The sequence below is a fragment of the Eleutherodactylus coqui genome, chromosome 9, assembly GCF_035609145.1.
Source record: "Eleutherodactylus coqui strain aEleCoq1 chromosome 9, aEleCoq1.hap1, whole genome shotgun sequence".
Classification (NCBI taxonomy): domain Eukaryota; kingdom Metazoa; phylum Chordata; class Amphibia; order Anura; family Eleutherodactylidae; genus Eleutherodactylus; species Eleutherodactylus coqui.
Genome location: NC_089845.1, coordinates 12,519,912 through 12,537,337, shown reverse-complemented (window position 1 = coordinate 12,537,337; position 17,426 = coordinate 12,519,912). Strand labels below are relative to the sequence as shown.

The 17,426-nt window shown below is 49.3% G+C and overlaps 1 protein-coding gene across 2 annotated transcripts in view; it reads right to left on the bottom strand.

Annotated features, from left to right (window-relative positions):
* Positions 1 to 17,426, bottom strand: part of CTNND2 (catenin delta 2) — a 731,828-nt gene that overhangs the window by 338,609 nt on the left and 375,793 nt on the right. For both annotated transcript variants that reach the window (XM_066579126.1, XM_066579127.1), the window contains 2 exons: positions 15,914 to 16,046; positions 1,316 to 1,529 (listed from right to left, as the gene is read on the bottom strand). In XM_066579126.1, coding sequence (XP_066435223.1) covers positions 1,316 to 1,529; positions 15,914 to 16,046 — 347 coding nt within the window. The remainder of the gene's footprint in view (positions 1 to 1,315; positions 1,530 to 15,913; positions 16,047 to 17,426) is intronic.

Here is a 17,426-nt window from a genome sequence, read left to right as displayed (position 1 = left end):
CGGGTGCCTGTGACTCTTCCGCAATGTCAGGGCAGCGGGTCGCACAGCTTGCATTGAGTTCAATGGAGGCCGTCCGTGCAGAATCTGCACTAAAATACAGCATGCCGTGATTTTACCTCTGTGAGCGGAAAACCGCAATAGCTTTCCGCTCGTGTAGAGGAAAAAACGCTTTTCCATAGCATGCTATGGGCCGTACTTGCTGCCGAATCCGTAGGCGGATGCCCGCTCCACATTCCGCAACGCAAATCCAGCCGTGTGCAGCCGGCCTCAGGCTAATTTCACACGAGTGAGTCTGATATTGGGCCGTGAAACTATGCCCCCTATCACACTCGCCAACGTGTGCCGTGCCCACCAATGTGAGGGGTTGTTGTGTTAAAACCAGCTCACATCACATCATCATATTCTCGTGCGATGCAGAGAAGAAAAAAAAATCGCTCCTGTGTATGATCACATTCAAAACAATGGGGTTCATATGCATGTGCGTCCTGCAATGCACAAATCACGCGCAATTTTCGCGGCCGTGTGAAAGCAGCCTAAGACATTACCAACAGGTTTTTACGTAGTCAAAGAAAGGAGTCCTGATGAGAAGGCTTACGCCAAGGGGCTACATCATGTATGTAAATTAGCACGGTTTAGGTATAGGTACAGGTACAGATGGAGGGGGGGGGGGGGGCAGCTGAACTTTTGCACCCGGGCCCCTTAGCCTTTAAGTACGCCCCTGCTCACCTGGAATGGTTGTGCAAGACATACACAACCACAAACAATGCTGGTCTCGTGGGGGAAAACAAGAGCCTGGAGCGGTAAGCCCTACTGGTTACAGGGAGTACAGTCTTTCTATGGTTTTATCTGAGAATTAAGCAGTGTGCTGTGGCTGCGTGCCCTATGCTCCCTACTTCCATATTGTAGACTAATATATAAACCAGGGTTGTGATGCACAGCTGTATTTTCATAAAGTCCTGCATAGTGGAATCCATCTTGGACTTTACTGGATATCCATGAACAGCGCCAATGTATCTGATGGGTTTTTTCATCCATCCAAACAACATTTACAATGAAATTTCTCAAGAAGCCCCAATCTTAACACCCCTCAGACCTCGTTCACATCAGCATCACAGGTTCCATTTGCCGCCTTGGATATTAAATTCCGTTAAATTCGGGCCAAAATAACATGCAAAACTAATTTTTGCGGTAAAATCCCAGACAGGATGTGGATCTGCTCAGCCAACGCTCCTGTAACAGAGCAGGAAAACAGAACCCACAATGCTTATGTGAATGAGCCTTTAATTATAGTTTAGCAAGTATTCATTTCTCATACCTGTTACCAGTTCTCTAATTTCCAGATCTGTGGTCTTTCGAAGTAGTCGCACCAATGCTGGAATACCACCACAATTTTTTAGTGCAATTTTGTTATCATCATTTGCTTTCCCATAAACGAGGTTTCTCAGTGCTCCACAGGCACTTCGATGAACATCTGTCATCCGATGGTCCAGGAGATCTACTAATAACTGGATTCCACCCTGTCTTCGTATCTGTAATGCATAATAACAGAAGCATGTGTTATCAAATGACAAGTTATATGTACAATAACAAAAATATATACTCACCTGTCCGCCACTGCCGGGGATCAGGCGTGTCTAGCCGCCGCTTGTTCTCCCTGCATTTTAATTCCCGCCTGCTGAAAAGCTTTTTTTACTACAGCTAGGGATGATTTTCAGGGAAGGGCTTATATTTAAAGCCCTTCCCCAAAAATCACTGCAGGAGTGCTGGCATCCTTTTGCCTTCAATCAGGCAACACCATCCCCATTGAAATCAATGGGAGAGCTTGTGATCTGGAACGGATTAATGGCTTTTCCATTCATTTCAATGGGGAAAATTGATTTGACTTATGAGTGTTTTGGGTTAAGAGCTCTGTCACTGAACAAATTAAACTCCTAACCCAAGGCACCGCTGTAATTAAAAAAAAATAATAACTATAAATGTTAAATAAATCATTTCACCCCAATAAAACTAAAAAACACCAAAAATGGCAGCAAACTAGATTTCACACACTTCACAACAGTGGATGTCAACAGTTATACTAAGATCTTGAGAGCCAACTGCAAACTACTTAACAGGCTATTCCAGAAATTCAAAGTGAGTTATTTGCTCCCTAAGGTGATAACATTTAATGTTACGATCTAGTTTACAAACCTGCAGAGACATTGCTTTACCTGTGGTCTCCCCTGCTTGGTTCTCTATTAGTTTCCAGTGGTTGTGACCTGTCCACTTCGCTGTTTTACTGGTCAAGCATGCTCAGAACCTTCACATTCTGTAACGGCGACACATTTACTTTACAGTTACTGCACACTCGTCAGCAAATGGCAGTGGGACATTGTGGGAGATGTAGTTTTTGCACTCCCGGCACCCATCTTAAATAAAAATGGGGAAATCTGAAGCTGGCTGGAAAGCAGGTCAGCAAAAAATGGTACTGGAGTTCAGTTTCATGACTTAGGGCTCCCACCCACTGGCGTTTTTTTCTCCACTGCGATGTGATTCTAAAGTTAAAGTCTCGCATCGCAGTGCGAGAAAAACGCCGCAGATACACCAAAATCGCTGGGATATCGCTGCGACATCGCCAGTCTTTTCAATGGGGCCAGCGGCAGCAGAGCTAGCCCCATTGAAAAGAGAATGCCGCGGACTTCTGCCACAGCTGTGGCAGGAGTTTCCTTCATCTCCGCGGGGATAAAGGAATCCTCTGTCACAGCTGTGACAGCTGAGGCAGAAGTCCGCGGCATGCTATCCCATTGCGTTCAATGGGGTCGGCACTGCTGCCGATCCCATTGAAAGCAGTGGTTTCTGACAAGCCCCGGAGAATCATTATTGGAGAAGGGCTTGAAATATAAGCCCTTCCCCGATAATCATCAATAAGTGTGAAAAAAAATTTAAAAAATTATACTCACCTCTCCTGCGCTCAGCCGCGTCCTCCTGCTGGCTCCCCGGCACTGCTATGAAGCTCTTTCAGCTGTCGGGGATTTAAAAATCCCCGCCTCCTGAAAGGGCTGTGCAGATTGGCTGAGGGCTCAGCCAATAGCAGCTACTGCTTAGCTATTGGCTGAGCGCTCAGCCAATGAGAGATAGCTCTTAGCTATTAATTCATGAATAGCTAAGATATTGCTATTCATGAATGAATAGCTAAGAGCTATCTGCCATTGGCTGAGTGCTCAGCCAATAGCTAAGCACTAGCTGCTATTGGCTGAGCCCTCAGCCAATCAGCACAGCCCTTTCAGGAGGCAGGGATTTTTAAATCCCCGTCTGCTGAAAGAGCTCAGTAGCCGTGCCGGGGAGCCAGCCGGAGGACGCGTCTGAGCGCCACAGAGGTGAGTAACTTTTTAATTATTTTTTTAACCACTTTTTGATGATTATCAGGGAAGGGCTTAAATTTCAAGCCCTTCTCCGATAATCATTCTGCGGGGCTTGTCAGAAACCACTGCTTTCAATGGGATCGGCAGCATAGCCGATCCCATTGAAAGCAATGGGATAGCATGCCGCGGACTTCTGCCACAGCTGTGACAGCTGTGACAGAGGATTCCTTCATCCCCGCGGTCCCCGTGGGGATAAGGGAAACTCCTGCCACAGCTGTGACAGCTGTGGCATTCTCCATATCTTTTCAATGGGGCTAGCGCTCCAGCCGCTGGCCCCATTGAAAAGACTGGCTATGTCGCGGCGATATCCCAGTGATTTCACTTACTCTTGCAGCGCAGTGGAGAAAAAAACACCAGTGGGTGGGAGCCCTTAGATGGACGTTTAGAATAAAGACCAATAAATAGAGATGAGCGAGCACCAAAATGCTCGAGTGCTCGTTACTCGGGACGAAATTATCGCGATGCTCGAGGGTTCGTTTCGAGTAACGAACCCCATTGAAGTCAATGGGCGACCCGAGCATTTTTGTATATCACCGATGCTCGCTAAGGTTTTCATTTGTGAAAATCTGGGCAATTCAAAAAAGTGATGGGAACGACACAGCAACGGATAGGGCAGGCGAGGGGCTACATGTTGGGCTGCATCTCAAGTTCCCAGGTCCCACTATTAAGCCACAATACCGGCAAGAGTGGGCCCCCCCCCCAACAACTTTTACTTCTGAAAAGCCCTCATTAGCAATGCATACCTTAGCTAAGCACCACACTACCTCCAACAAAGCACAATCACTGCCTGCATGACACTCCGCTGCCACTTCTCCTGGGTTACACGCTGCCCAACCCCCCCCCCCCCCCGCACGACCCAGTGTCGACAGCGCACACCAAACTGTCCCTGCGCAGCCTTCAGCTGCACTCATAGCCACACCACCCTCATGTCTATTTATAAATGCGTCTGCCATGAGGAGCAACCGCAGGCACACACTGCAGAGGGTTGGCACGGCTAGGCAGCGACCCTCTTTAAAATGGGCGGGGCGATAGCCCACAATGCTGTACAGAAGCAATGAGAAATATAATCCTGTGCCACCGCCATCAGGAGCTGCACACGTGGGCATAGCAATGGGGAACCTATGTGCCACACACTATTCATTCTGTCAAGGTGTCTGCATGCCCCAGTCAGACTGCGGTTTTTTATAAATAGTCACAGGCAGGTACAACTCCGCAATGGGAATTCCGTGTGCACCCACAGCATGGGTGGCTCCCTGGAACCCACCGGCTGCACATTAATGTATCCCATTACAGTGCCCATCACAGCTGAGGTAATGTCATGTTTAATGCAAGTGGGCTTTGGCCCACACTGCATGCCCCAGTCAGACTGGGGTTCTTTAGAAGTGGACACATGCAGTTACAACTCCGTGTGGACCCACGGCATGGGTGGCTCCCTGGAACCCACCGGCGGTACATAAATATATCCGAGCTTGATACTCGTTCGAGTATTAGCGTGTTCGAGATGCTCATTACTCGAGACGAGTACCACGCGATGTTCGAGTTACTTTCACTTTCATCTCTGAGACGTTAGCGCGCTTTTCTGGCCAATAGAAAGACAGGGAAGGCATTACAACTTCCCCCTGCGACGTTCAAGCCCTATACCACCCCCCTGCAGTGAGTGGCTGGCGAGATCAGGTGTCACCCGAGTATATAAATCTGCCCCTCCCGCGGCTCGCCACAGATGCATTCTGACAGAGATCAGGGACAGTGCTGCTGGTGCCGGAGCTGCTATAGGGAGAGCGTTAGGAGTTATTTTAGGCTTCAAGAACCCCAACATTCCTTCTTAGGGCCACATCTAACCATGTGCAGTATATCGGCCGTGCAGAGCATTGCGTCCTGCAGTAATTTTACATTGTCCAGGGCCAGTAGTGGTGAGGCAGGGACAGAAGACATATTTAGTCTATATAGGCAGTGGGCCTTTCCAAAAACATTTGGGAAAAAAAATCTATTTGGACTGCCTGTGACCGTCCTCAGTGTACTGGGTCTCTGCTGGGGGTAGTTGTCCTAATTCATACGCAGCCAGCTAAGTGTTACAGCAGGCTTGCGCAAAATTCTTTCCTGCCTCTGTGTTGCCTCTTACATCACCGCTGTATTCCTGTCCACAAGTGTACTGGGTCTCTGCTGGGGGTAGTTGTCTTAATTCACACGCAGCCAGCTAAGTGTTACAGCAGGCTTGCGCAAAATTCTTTCCTGCCTCTGTGTTGCCTCTTACATCACCGCTGTATTCCTGTCCACAAGTGTACTGGGTCTCTGCTGGGGGTAGTTGTCCTAATTCATACGCAGCCAGCTAAGTGTTACAGCAGGCTTGCGCAAAATTCTTTCCTGCCTCTGCTGTGCGTTCCGTAAGCGAAGTCAGCCTCCAACCACAGGCCAATAAGCGGCACATTTAATTACAGCGTTCTGTTTCTGCACTACTGGTAATACACCATGCTGAGGGGTAGGGGTAGGCCTAGAGGACGTGGACGCGGGCGAGGACGCGGAGGCCCAAGTCAGGGTGTAGGCACAGGCCGAGCTCCTGACCCAGGTGTATCGCAGCCGACTGCTGCGGGTTTAGGAGAGAGGCACATTTCTGGCGTCCCCACATTCATCTCACAATTAATGGGTCCACGCGGTAGACCTTTATTAGAAAATGAGCAGTGTGAGCAGGTCCTGTCGTGGATGGCAGAAAGTGCATCCAGCAATCTATCGACCACCCAGAGTTCTGCGCCGTCCACTGCTGCAACTCTGAATCCTCTGGCTGCTGCTCCCCCTTCCTCCCAGCCTCCTCACTCCATTACAATGACACATTCTGAGGAGCAGGCAGACTCCCAGGAACTGTTCCCGGGCCCCTGCCCAGAATGGCCAGCAATGGTTCCTCTTCCACCGGAGGAGTTTGTCGTGACCGATGCCCAACCTTTGGAAAGTTCCCGGGGTCCGGGGGATGAGGCTGGGGACTTTCGGCAACTGTCTCAAGAGCTTTCAGTGGGTGAGGAGGACGATGACGATGAGACACAGTTGTCTATCACTCAGGTAGTAGTAATTGGAGTAAGTCCGAGGGAGGAGCGCACAGAGGATTCGGAGGAAGAGCAGCAGGACGTTGAGGTGACTGACCCCACCTGGTTTGCTACGCCTACTGAGGACAGGTCTTCAGAGGGGGAGGCAAGTGCAGCAGCAGGGCAGGTTGGAAGAGGCCGTGTGGTGGCCAGGGGTAGAGGCAGGGCCAGACCGAATAATCCACCAACTGTTTCCCAAAGCGCCCCCTCGCGCCATGCCACCCTGCAGAGGCCGAGATGCTCAAAGGTCTGGCAGTTTTTCACTGAGAGTGCAGACGACCGACGAACAGTGGTGTGCAACCTTTGTCGCGCCAAGATCAGCCGGGGAGCCACCACCACCAGCCTCACCACCACCAGCCTCACCACCACCAGCATGCGCAGACATATGATGGCCAAGCACCCCACAAGGTGGGACGAAGGCCGTTCACTGCCTCCGGTTTGCATCGCTGCCTCTCCCCCTGTGCCCCAACCTGCCACTGAGATCCAACCCCGTCCAGCTGTCGCTAGCGCAAGTGTTGGAGTGCAAGCGCAAGTACGCCACCACGCACCCGCACGCTGAAGCGTTAAACGTGCACATAGCCAAATTTATCAGCCTGGAGATGCTGCCGTATAGGGTTGTGGAAACGGAGGCTTTCAAAGGTATGATGGCGGCGGCAGCCCCGCGCTACTCAGTTCCCAGTCGCCGCTACTTTTCCCGATGTGCCGTCCCAGCCCTGCACGACCACGTCTCCCGCAACATTGTACGCGCCCTCACCAACGCGGTTACTGCCAAGGTCCACTTAACAACGGACACGTGGACAAGCACAGGCAGGCAGGGCGACTATATCTCCCTGATGGCACATTGGGTGAATTTAGTGGAGGCTGGGACAGAGTCAGAGCCTGGGACCGCTCACGTCCTACCCACCCCCAGAATTGCGGGCCCCAGCTCGGTGGTGGTATCTGCGGCGGTGTATGCTTCCTCCACTAAACCACCCTCCTCCTCCTACGCAACCTCTGTCTCGCAATCAAGATGTATTAGCAGCAGCACGTCGCCAGCAGTCGGTGTCACGCGGCGTGGCAGCACAGCGGTGGGCAAGCGTCAGCAGGCCGTGCTGAAACTACTCAGCTTAGGAGAGAAGAGGCACACGGCCCACGAACTGCTGCAGGGTCTGACAGAGCAGACCGACCACTGGCTTGCGCCGCTGAGCCTGCAACCGGGCATGGTCGTGTGTGACAACGGCCGTAACCTGGTGGCGGCTCTGCAGCTCGGCAGCCACACGCACGTGCCATGCCTGGCCCACGTCTTTAATTTGGTGGTTCAGCGCTTTCTGAAGAGCTACCCACGCTTGTCAGACCTGCTCGGAAAGCTGCGCCAGCTCTGCGCACATTTCCGCAAGTCCCACACGGTCGCTGCCACCCTGCGCACCCTGCAACATCGGTTTCATCTGCCAGTGCACCGACTGCTGTGCGACGTGCCCACACGGTGGAACTCTACGCTCCACATGTTGGCCAGGCTCTATGAGCAGCGTAGAGCTATAGTGGAATACCAACTCCAACATGGGCGGCGCAGTGGGAGTCAGCCTCCTCAATTCTTTACAGAAGAGCGGGCCTGGTTGGCAGACATCTGCCAGGTCCTTGGAAACTTTGAGGAGTCTACCCAGATGGTGACCGGCGATGCTACAATCATTAGCGTCACCATTCCTCTGCTATGCCTCTTGAGAAGTTCCCTGCAAAGCATAAAGGCAGACGCTTTGCGCTCGGAAACAGAGGCGGGGGAAGACAGTATGTCGCTGGATAGTCAGAGCACCCTCCTGTCTATATCTCAGCGCGTTGAGGAGGAGGAGGAGGAGCATGAGGAGGATGAGGAGGAGGGGGAAGAGACAGCTTGGCCCAATGCTGAGGGTACCCATGCTGCATGCCTGTCATCCTTTCAGCGTCTATGGCCTGAGGAGGAGGAGGAGGATCCTGAAAGTGATCTTCCTAGTGCGGACAGCCATGTGTTGCGTACAGGTACCCTGGCACACATGGCTGACTTCATGTTAGGATGCCTTTCTCGTGACCCTCGCGTTACACGCATTCTGGCCACTACGGATTACTGGGTGTACACACTGCTCGACCCACGGTATAAGGAGAACCTTTCCACTCTCATACCCAAAGAGGAAAGGGGTTCGAGAGTGATGCTATACCACAGGACCCTGGCGGACAAGCTGATGGTAAAATTCCCATCCGACAGCGCTAGTGGCCGAAGGCGCAGTTCTGAGGGTCAGCACAGGCAGGGGAACACTCTCTAAGGCCTTTGACAGCTTTCTGGCTCCCCAGCAAGACTGTGTCACCGCTCCCCAGTCAAGGCTGAGTCAGCGGGAGCACTGTAAAAGGATGGTGAGGGAGTACGTAGCCGATCGCACGACCGTCCTCCGTGACGCCTCTGCCCCCTACAACTACTGGGTGTCGAAGCTGGACACGTGGCCTGAACTCGCGCTGTATGCCCTGGAGGTGCTTGCTTGTCCTGCGGCTAGCGTCTTTTCAGAGAGGGTGTTTAGTGCGGCTGGGGGAATCATCACGGATAAGCGTACCCGCCTGTCAACCGACAGTGCCGACAGGCTTACACTCATCAAGATGAACAAAGCCTGGATTTCCCCAGACTTCTCTTCTCCACCAGTGGACAGCAGCGATACCTAAACAATACGTAGGCTGCACCCGCGGATGGAAGCATTGTTCTCTATCACCATCAAAAACGTGGACCTTTTAGCTTCATCAATCTGTGTATAATATTCATCCTCCTCCTCCTGCTCCTCCTCCTGAAACCTGACGTAATCACGCCGAACGGGCAATTTTTCTTAGGCCCACAAGGCTCAGTCATATAATTTTTGTAAACAATTTTTATACGTTTCAATGCTCATTAAAGCGTTGAAACTTTCACCTGAACCAATTTTTATTTTAACTTGGCTGCCTCCAGGCCTAGTTACTAATTAAGCCACATTAACCAAAGCGATTAATGGGTTTCACCTGCCCTCTTGGTTGGGCATGGGCAATTTTTCTGACGTACATTAGTACTGTTGGTACACCAATTTTTTGGGGCCCTCGCCTACAGTGTAATCCAATTAATTTTTTGTCCACCTGCATTAAAGCTGACGTTACATCAGCTGTGCTGGGCACTGCAATGGGATATGTTTATGTACCGCCGGTGGGTTCCAGGGAGCCACCCATGCTGTGGGTCCACAGGGAGTTGTAACTGCATGTGTCTACTTCTAAAGAACCCCAGTCTGACTGGGGCATGCAGTGTGGGCCGAAGCCCACCTGCATTAAACATGACATTACCTCGGCTGTGATGGGCAATGCAATGGGATATATTTATGTACCGCCGGTGGCTTCCTGGCACCCACCCATGCTGTGGGTCCACAGGGAGTTGTACCTGCCTGTGTCTATGAATTAAAAACCCCGGTCAGGTTAGGGCATGCAGTGTGGGCCGAAGCCCACCTGCATTTAATCTGACGTTAGCTCTGCTGTCCAGGGCACTGCAATGGGATACATTTATGTACAGCCGTTGGGTTCCAGGGAGCCACCCATGCTGTGGGTGCACACGGAATTCCCATTGCGGAGTTGTACCTGCCTGTGACTATTTATAAAAAACCCCGGTCTGACTGGGGCATGCAGACACCTTGACAGAATGAATAGTGTGTGGCACATAGGTTCCCCATTGCTATGCCCACGTGTGCAGCTCCTGATGGAGGTGGCACAGGATTATATTTCTCATTGCTTCTGTACAGCATTGTGGGCTATCGCCCCGCCCCCCTTTTAAAGAGGGTCGCTGCCTAGCCGTGCCAACCCTCTGCAGTGTGTGCCTGCGGTTCCTCCTCATGGCAGACACACTTCTAAATAGACATGAGGGTGGTGTGGCATGAGTGCAGCTGAAGGCTGCGCAGGGACACTTTGGTGTGCGCTGTGGACACTGCGTCGTGCGGGGGGGGGGGGGGGGGGTTGGGCAGCATGTAACCCAGGAGAAGTGGCAGCGGAGTGTCATGCAGGCAGTGATTGTGCTTTGTTGGAGGTAGTGTGGTGCTTAGCTAAGGTATGCATTGCTAATGAGGGCCTTTCAGAAGTAAAAGTTGTTGGGGGGGGGGGCCCACTCTTGCCGCTATTGTGGCTTAACAGTGGGACCTGGGAACTTGAGATGCAGCCCAACATGTAGCCCCTCGCCTGCCCTATCCGTTGCTGTGTCGTTCCCATCACTTTCTTGAATTGCCCAGATTTTCACAAATGAAAACCTTAGCGAGCATCGGCGATATACAAAAATGCTCGGGTCGCCCATTGACTTCAATGGGGTTCGTTACTCGAAACGAACCCTCAAGCATCGTGATAATTTTGTCCCGAGTAACGAGCACCCGAGCATTTTGGTGTTCGCTCATCTCTATCGGCGACCCTAAAGGCGAGCTCCCTCCATGTTTTTCGGCTTTGCTTCTTCCATGCCAGTATTAACTTTGACAGTATCAGCCATCGTGTTCTTTGACGGCCGGGTCTTCTTCTGCCACTGATCTGTCCAAGCATCACAGATTTTTTCTAGTGACTCGCCTTACATGGTCAAAATCCATGAGTCTGAGTCTGATCATCTTGCCCTCCAGTGATATATCGTGTCTTATACGATTCAGGACTCCTCTGCTTGTTACTCTCGCCGTCCAGGGAATACGCAGCAGCTTTTGCCAGCAGTGCAGCTCAACCGCATCAACCCTCCTATCGGCTTTTTTGCGCAGCCCAGCTGTCACATCCATACATGGCTCTGAGGACAACGATGGTTTGCACTATGCTGCATTTAGATCCTATACCAATATCCGTACGTTTCCAGATTTTGTCCATATTTAGCACCGTGCTTCGCCCCAATGCTATCCTACGGTTTATCCCTGGCATAGATTCTGCAGCTTAGTCTTTCAGTCTTAATCTTACGTATCAGCTGTTCAGACCGGCTTCTGTTTCTGCAAGCAGAGTTGTGTCATGTGCATAACGGAGATTGTTGATGTTTCTTCTACCTATTTTCACCCTGATTTCCAATCTGTCTGGCTCCATTTTATGCATAATCACTTCCGCATATGGGTTAAACAAGAAGGGTGAGAGGATGCAGCCCTGTCAGACTCCTTTGCTATTTGTTATCTATCCCCAACTCCCACCCTATGGTGTGGGTGGGGGCGCTATTTCACAGTTTATCTCAGGAAGTAGAAATGCTACAACTGAGTACAACAGTATGACATGAACAAGGCCCACTAAAGCAACACTTACATGTTAGAATATATAAAGACACCACAAACTGATATGTCGTTTGAAAAATTGCTGAGTGCTGGAAATCTATGTTATAAACATGACATAAATTTGCTGTGGTTGCTATAAATTTCAATAGGATCAGCTGGGTGACCAACAACTTCATAGTAATATTATTGAATGAGTTCAATAACCGATACTAATCCACAATAAGGCTGGCTTCACACGGGTGTATGTGTATTTGCACATGCATCAGCAACACATTTTTGCAGAATAAACACTGCCTTTTTATGCGTGCTTCGACGTACTTTACTATACTTTTTATGCCCATAGGTCATGCGCAATTGCACACAAATAATTACGCACCAATGCTCCCAGCTATTGAAATGGCTAATTAGTCTAATGAGAACAAGGTGTGTTCTTTTTCCAGCACAATTAGGGTGACTACCCACTAGCGTTTTTTTACTGCGCAATTCGCAGCGTTTTTTTTCTACAGGGGTCTATGGGACTTGTAATATTAAAATAGCGAAATCGCGATTTTGCGTGATCGCGATTTTAGCTTTACAAGTCCCATTGCCCATAGACCCCTGCAGAAAAAAAAAAACGCTGCAAATTTCGCAGTAGAAAAGCGCTAGTGAGTAGTCACCCTTACACAGTGTTTCATACATCTCCTAGCGTATTGTGCAAGCATTTGGCATCCCCATTGACGTCCATGGGGACTTTTGGTGAAAAGGGGAAAAAGAGCAAGCAACCAAAATGCGCAGGAAAGTTTATACATATGAACGCATCCATTAAATCAATGGGTTCTATTCACTGCATATTGTGTACGCAAATACACGTATGCAAAGCCAGCCTAAATGATATGAATCACTGCAGCCGTATTTCAAGAACTAAATCAATGTGATGTTCGCTGTGCGCACATAAAATGAGTTATTCCCATTTGTGATGTTTCCCGGCATGGCGCCACGTTGTGATGCTATGCAGGGAAAAAAATCGCAGCATGTCCCTTCTTTTTGCGATATTGCCCTTTGTTTTCAATGACCGCCACGCCGGGGGATTCCTTCAGCCCCACAGGGATGCAAGGCTGTTTCCAGGGGTTCCCGCATAGATTGTGAGGGTGATATTGAGCTGAAGCCCAACAGCACCGCTAGACTTCAAACCAACCTTCAATAGTGGAGCAGCATACGAGGAGCTCATAGGAATTCCTCACCGTTGTCTTTTATGGATTGAAATAAAGAAGTATGTTTAACCAAGGAACTCTCGGTGAGGAGTTTCTATGTGTTCCCCGTATGCTGCTCCACTATTGAAGGTTGGTTTGTGGATTATTTTGGATGAAGAGTCCACATCCTGCTAGGAGCGTGCATACAAAGCTCGTTGGTGAGTTCCCCCCCAATGTTTATAGTTGGGGTTCTGTGAAGTGCTGCTGCCTGACGAATTACGTTGTTAGCACCACTATAGTTAACATAGGAACTTTGACCTTTAACTTTTCAAAGTTAAACTAAGTAAAGTTTTACCGGGCCTCCCCTGTTCCTGAGGACCCGAGGTACGACACACTTGTCCAGTGTTTGTTAATCCGCCATGTATGAATGCAGGTGTGTGGAACGGTGGTGTCATGAGCTGACAACTACTACCCCCTTCATCCTGAGGACTACTGGTCCTATCCTCTACTGTTTAACTCCCTCCGGGACCAGGAGTTGGTAACTGCCACCGTGGTAGGTCCATGCACTACACCCTCCCAAATCCAGCCATAGGGCGCCTGCACACGAGCGGAAATTCCGCGGCGGGATTTCTGCCGCTGGAAGCCTGCATAGGATTGTGTTAACAAACGCAATCCTATGCAGACGGCCGCGGTTTGGCCGCGCAAAATCTCACGCGGCAAACAAACCGCGGCATGTTCTATTTCTGTGCGAGCCCCGCACAGAAACGTCACTCACCCGCCGCCGGCTCCGGTCTGCGCATGCGCCGGCTGCCCGGCAAGCCAGCACATCAAACAGCCTCGCCGCCAGATCCGACCCGCCCGTCTGCAGGCGGCCATATGCTTGGGTAGCGAGTCATTGCCTGGGTATTGCATGAGTTGTTGTCTCCCAGGGCACCACAAAATATCTGGCCTCACGCCCATGCCATTACAGTAACAAGTCCTTTTAAATGTATGGAACAAATTTTCAGCTGCAGAAATTCCTATAACAAATCTGTTGCAAAGCCTTTAAGGCAACTTTGACTGTGACACAAATCACATGGCTGAAGATCAAAGTGTCACCAAGCCTGCATCACAAGTAATGTCATAGAGCCTTGTGTGGCAAAGAGTGTGTAGACATCAGAAATGCAGTCCTAAGCTCTCGTTCACAACCTGAAGATTGCGAGTTCAATCCCCGCATGGTTCAGGTAGCTGGCTCAAGGTTGACTTAGCCTCCCATCCTTCCGAGGTCATTAAAATTAGTACCCAGCTTGGTGGGGGGTAATAAATAAATAATTACCTGAAAGTGCTGCGGAATAAGTTGGCGCTATACAAATAACAAAATCATTTTTTCTTAATGTAAGTGAATGTGGTTGTGCTGCACCTCACAAGTTGCTGCGACCCAACAGTTGCAGGAAATGTAAAACAGATGGATTTTTCGCAACTGCTGGGAAGAAACAATTGACCATGTGACTTAAGCTGTAACATAAGTCATTGTGTAGCTCTAGGTCAGTGGTGGCGAACCTATGGCACGCGTGCCAGAGGCGGCACGCAGAGCACTGACTACTGGCACGCGCCGCCATCGGCCACTCACCACTTGTGAATACCGCCAGGTGCCGCGGCTCCCCTGCCGGCATTTACTCAGCTGCACTGCTAGCAGCACCGCTCCCAGCGCACACTGTGACGTCAGTGTGCAGCTGGGATCCTCCTCCCCCCAACGTCTACTCGGTACGCATATTAACTTTTTCCACAATACTTCTAGCCTATTCAGCAGGTTGCTGGAATTGCTGAATAGGGCAGAAGTGTTGTGTAAAAAGTTAATATGCCCTCGGTACTGGTGTATTATGTCGCCACTGGAAGTAAGGGGCGGCGACATAATACACCTGATTCACGCTCCCAGATTCTGATTGGCTGGGGGGGAGGACTGAAGGGAGGCTGGGAGTGCCGGCACAGAAGGCGCAGGGCCTGGCCAGCGGCCCTGGCATTGAGGACAGGGCCGAGGCAGGGGGTGCCGGGACAGAGGACAGCGGCTGCAGAGGCTGAGGCGCAGGAGGAGAGAGCACCACAACTGTGAGTGGGGGAGGGGAGGCCGCTATGGGATGTCACTATTATGCTGGGGGCCGCTGTGGGATGTCGCTGTTACGCTGGTGGCTGCTGTGGAGGGTCGCTGTTACACTGGGGGCTGCTGTTATGCTGGGGGTCGCTATTACACTGGGGGGAGTCACTAATACACTGGGGCCGCTGTGCGGGGTCGCTATTACGCTGGGGGCCGCTGTGTGGGGGGGCGCTATTATGCTGGGGGCAGATGTGGGGGGGGGGTCGCTATTATGCTGGGGGCTGCTGGGGCGGGTCACTATTACGCTGGGGGCTGCTGTGGGGGGGTCGCTATTACGCTGGGGGTTGTTGTGGGGGGGTTGCTATTACGCTGGGGGCTGCTGTGGGGGGGGGGGGTTGCTATTCAAAATAGACAAGATGCAGATTTTGATTGCTTTTTGGATGCGGAAATGCTGCAGAATTTTCCACAGAAATTTCCGCTGAGGACATTCTGCAGTATTTCTACATCCCAAAAATCTGCATGCTCTCTATTTTGAAGCGGTCCTGTCCTTTTTAAAACAATGGGGGTAAAACAGTATGTCATGATAAGCCCCGCCCCCTGACATGTTGGCACTTTGCAGTAAATAGGTGGGTTTTGGGTTGCGGTTTGGGCACTCGGTCTCTAAAAGGTTTGCCATCACTGACCTAGGTTTTCTTGAGAAAGAACTGCCACTGACAAAAATACCCTTAGGCATCAAATTAAAGAAATTCCTCCCAATTATTTAGGAAAATCCCATTATTATTCTCATCCCTGTGTATTTGACCTTTGTAATCATATAACATCATTACTGCATTAACCGAGTTTCACAAATTACAAAGAGCTCAATATAATTAGCAGTGAGATATTCATATTCTTCTTCTCTCACTGCAGTCTTGTTACTAAAAAAATGAATAATACATCATCCAGTTTGACAAATCGGTTAGATAGCATTTTGTATGTTGCTTACCTCTCCCTTAATTTTATTATCCCCAAAGCACAAGTGCTGGAGATATGCAGCTGCATTAGACTGCACAGAAGGGAACTGGTGCTGTAACATTTGTATCACTTCGGGAAGTTCCGGATCTCTCCAGCCAAATTCTCTGCAAATATAACATAGCTCGTGTTAACGAGATTGATGTCTGCACATTTTATACAATTAAATCACTCAGATTATTGTCATATTTTCAAACAAGTATAATGAATATACATACAGTATATAGTACATTGAAAGTAATTACTTTCAGAGTTTTACTTGCTGCTCAATATACTGACAGTGGGAACTTGGACTTTGACTAAAAAGTGTCACATAAAACCTATAAGAAAAGGTGAGAAAGTGGAATTTTGTAGTCTGGTTTTGAGCGCTACTTGTTACAAACTTTGGATGTCAAATAGTAAGCCTGAGTAATGGGGGTCACAGCTGGTGTTTTTAGTACATAGTATAAACTATATGTAAACAAAATGCAAAAATAATAGAATTCATGAAATTACACTTAAAAGGGTTGTCCACTAACTAGACAACCCCCCTTTCAATAGCACGGCCGGCATTAAAATAATAAATTGATCATACCCCCGCAGCCGCTGGGATTTAAAACTGCAGCTCCGCTGTGGTCCCAGTGGTGTCTGAGATCACTGGTATCACAGGAACTTAGATGACTGCACCAGCCAATGAGTGGCTGCAGCGTTACTGCTTTTTTTCCTGGCATTGATGCTCACATTTAGAGCAGCATGATGCCAGGACTTCAAGAACGTGATGCTGCGGCCTCTCATTGACTGCAGTGGCCATGTGATTTCCTGTGACATCAAATATTACAGCAATCACCAGGACTGCAGGGAGCAAGTATGTTTAAGGTTATTATATTAAAGCTATAGAGAAGGGATTGTCCAGTAACCGGACAACTAACTCCTTTAAAGGAAAAAAAAATAATAATTAAGTAGGGCATAACAAAATAATTACATTTAGAATGTGTCATATTCTTTACATAATAGACTGTGTGATATGCCAAAGTGATAAAGAATTTATTGTGAGTTAGGGTTCATATGAGTTCATACGTAGAGAAATTGTTGCAGAATTTCAGCTCTGGAATGTAGGAAAATGACAAATGAGGTATTATCAGTTTCATTTTCAAACTACTTTATTAGTATTTATGCCTTTAAAGAAGTTTAGCTCAGATACATAGAAATTTGTTTTATGAGAAGCATTTGGAATGCTCTACAGAGAACATCCACATGCTAAGAATGTTCCTTATCTAATGAGAGCAGAAAAAAAGTTTTAATATAGAAATATCAGATCTTGGGCAATGGTGAAACAAGCAGTTTCTGTCTAGAGGGGGAGACTGATCTTCAGCATGTAATCTGTTTATTCTACTGAAGAAAATGTTCAACCCAGCTCTATAGTGGTGATGTAGCTCGCTGTAATGAACATGTCTATTAACATCCCTTAGCCACAAACACAGTTGTCATCTCACAAGGTCTAGCCATAA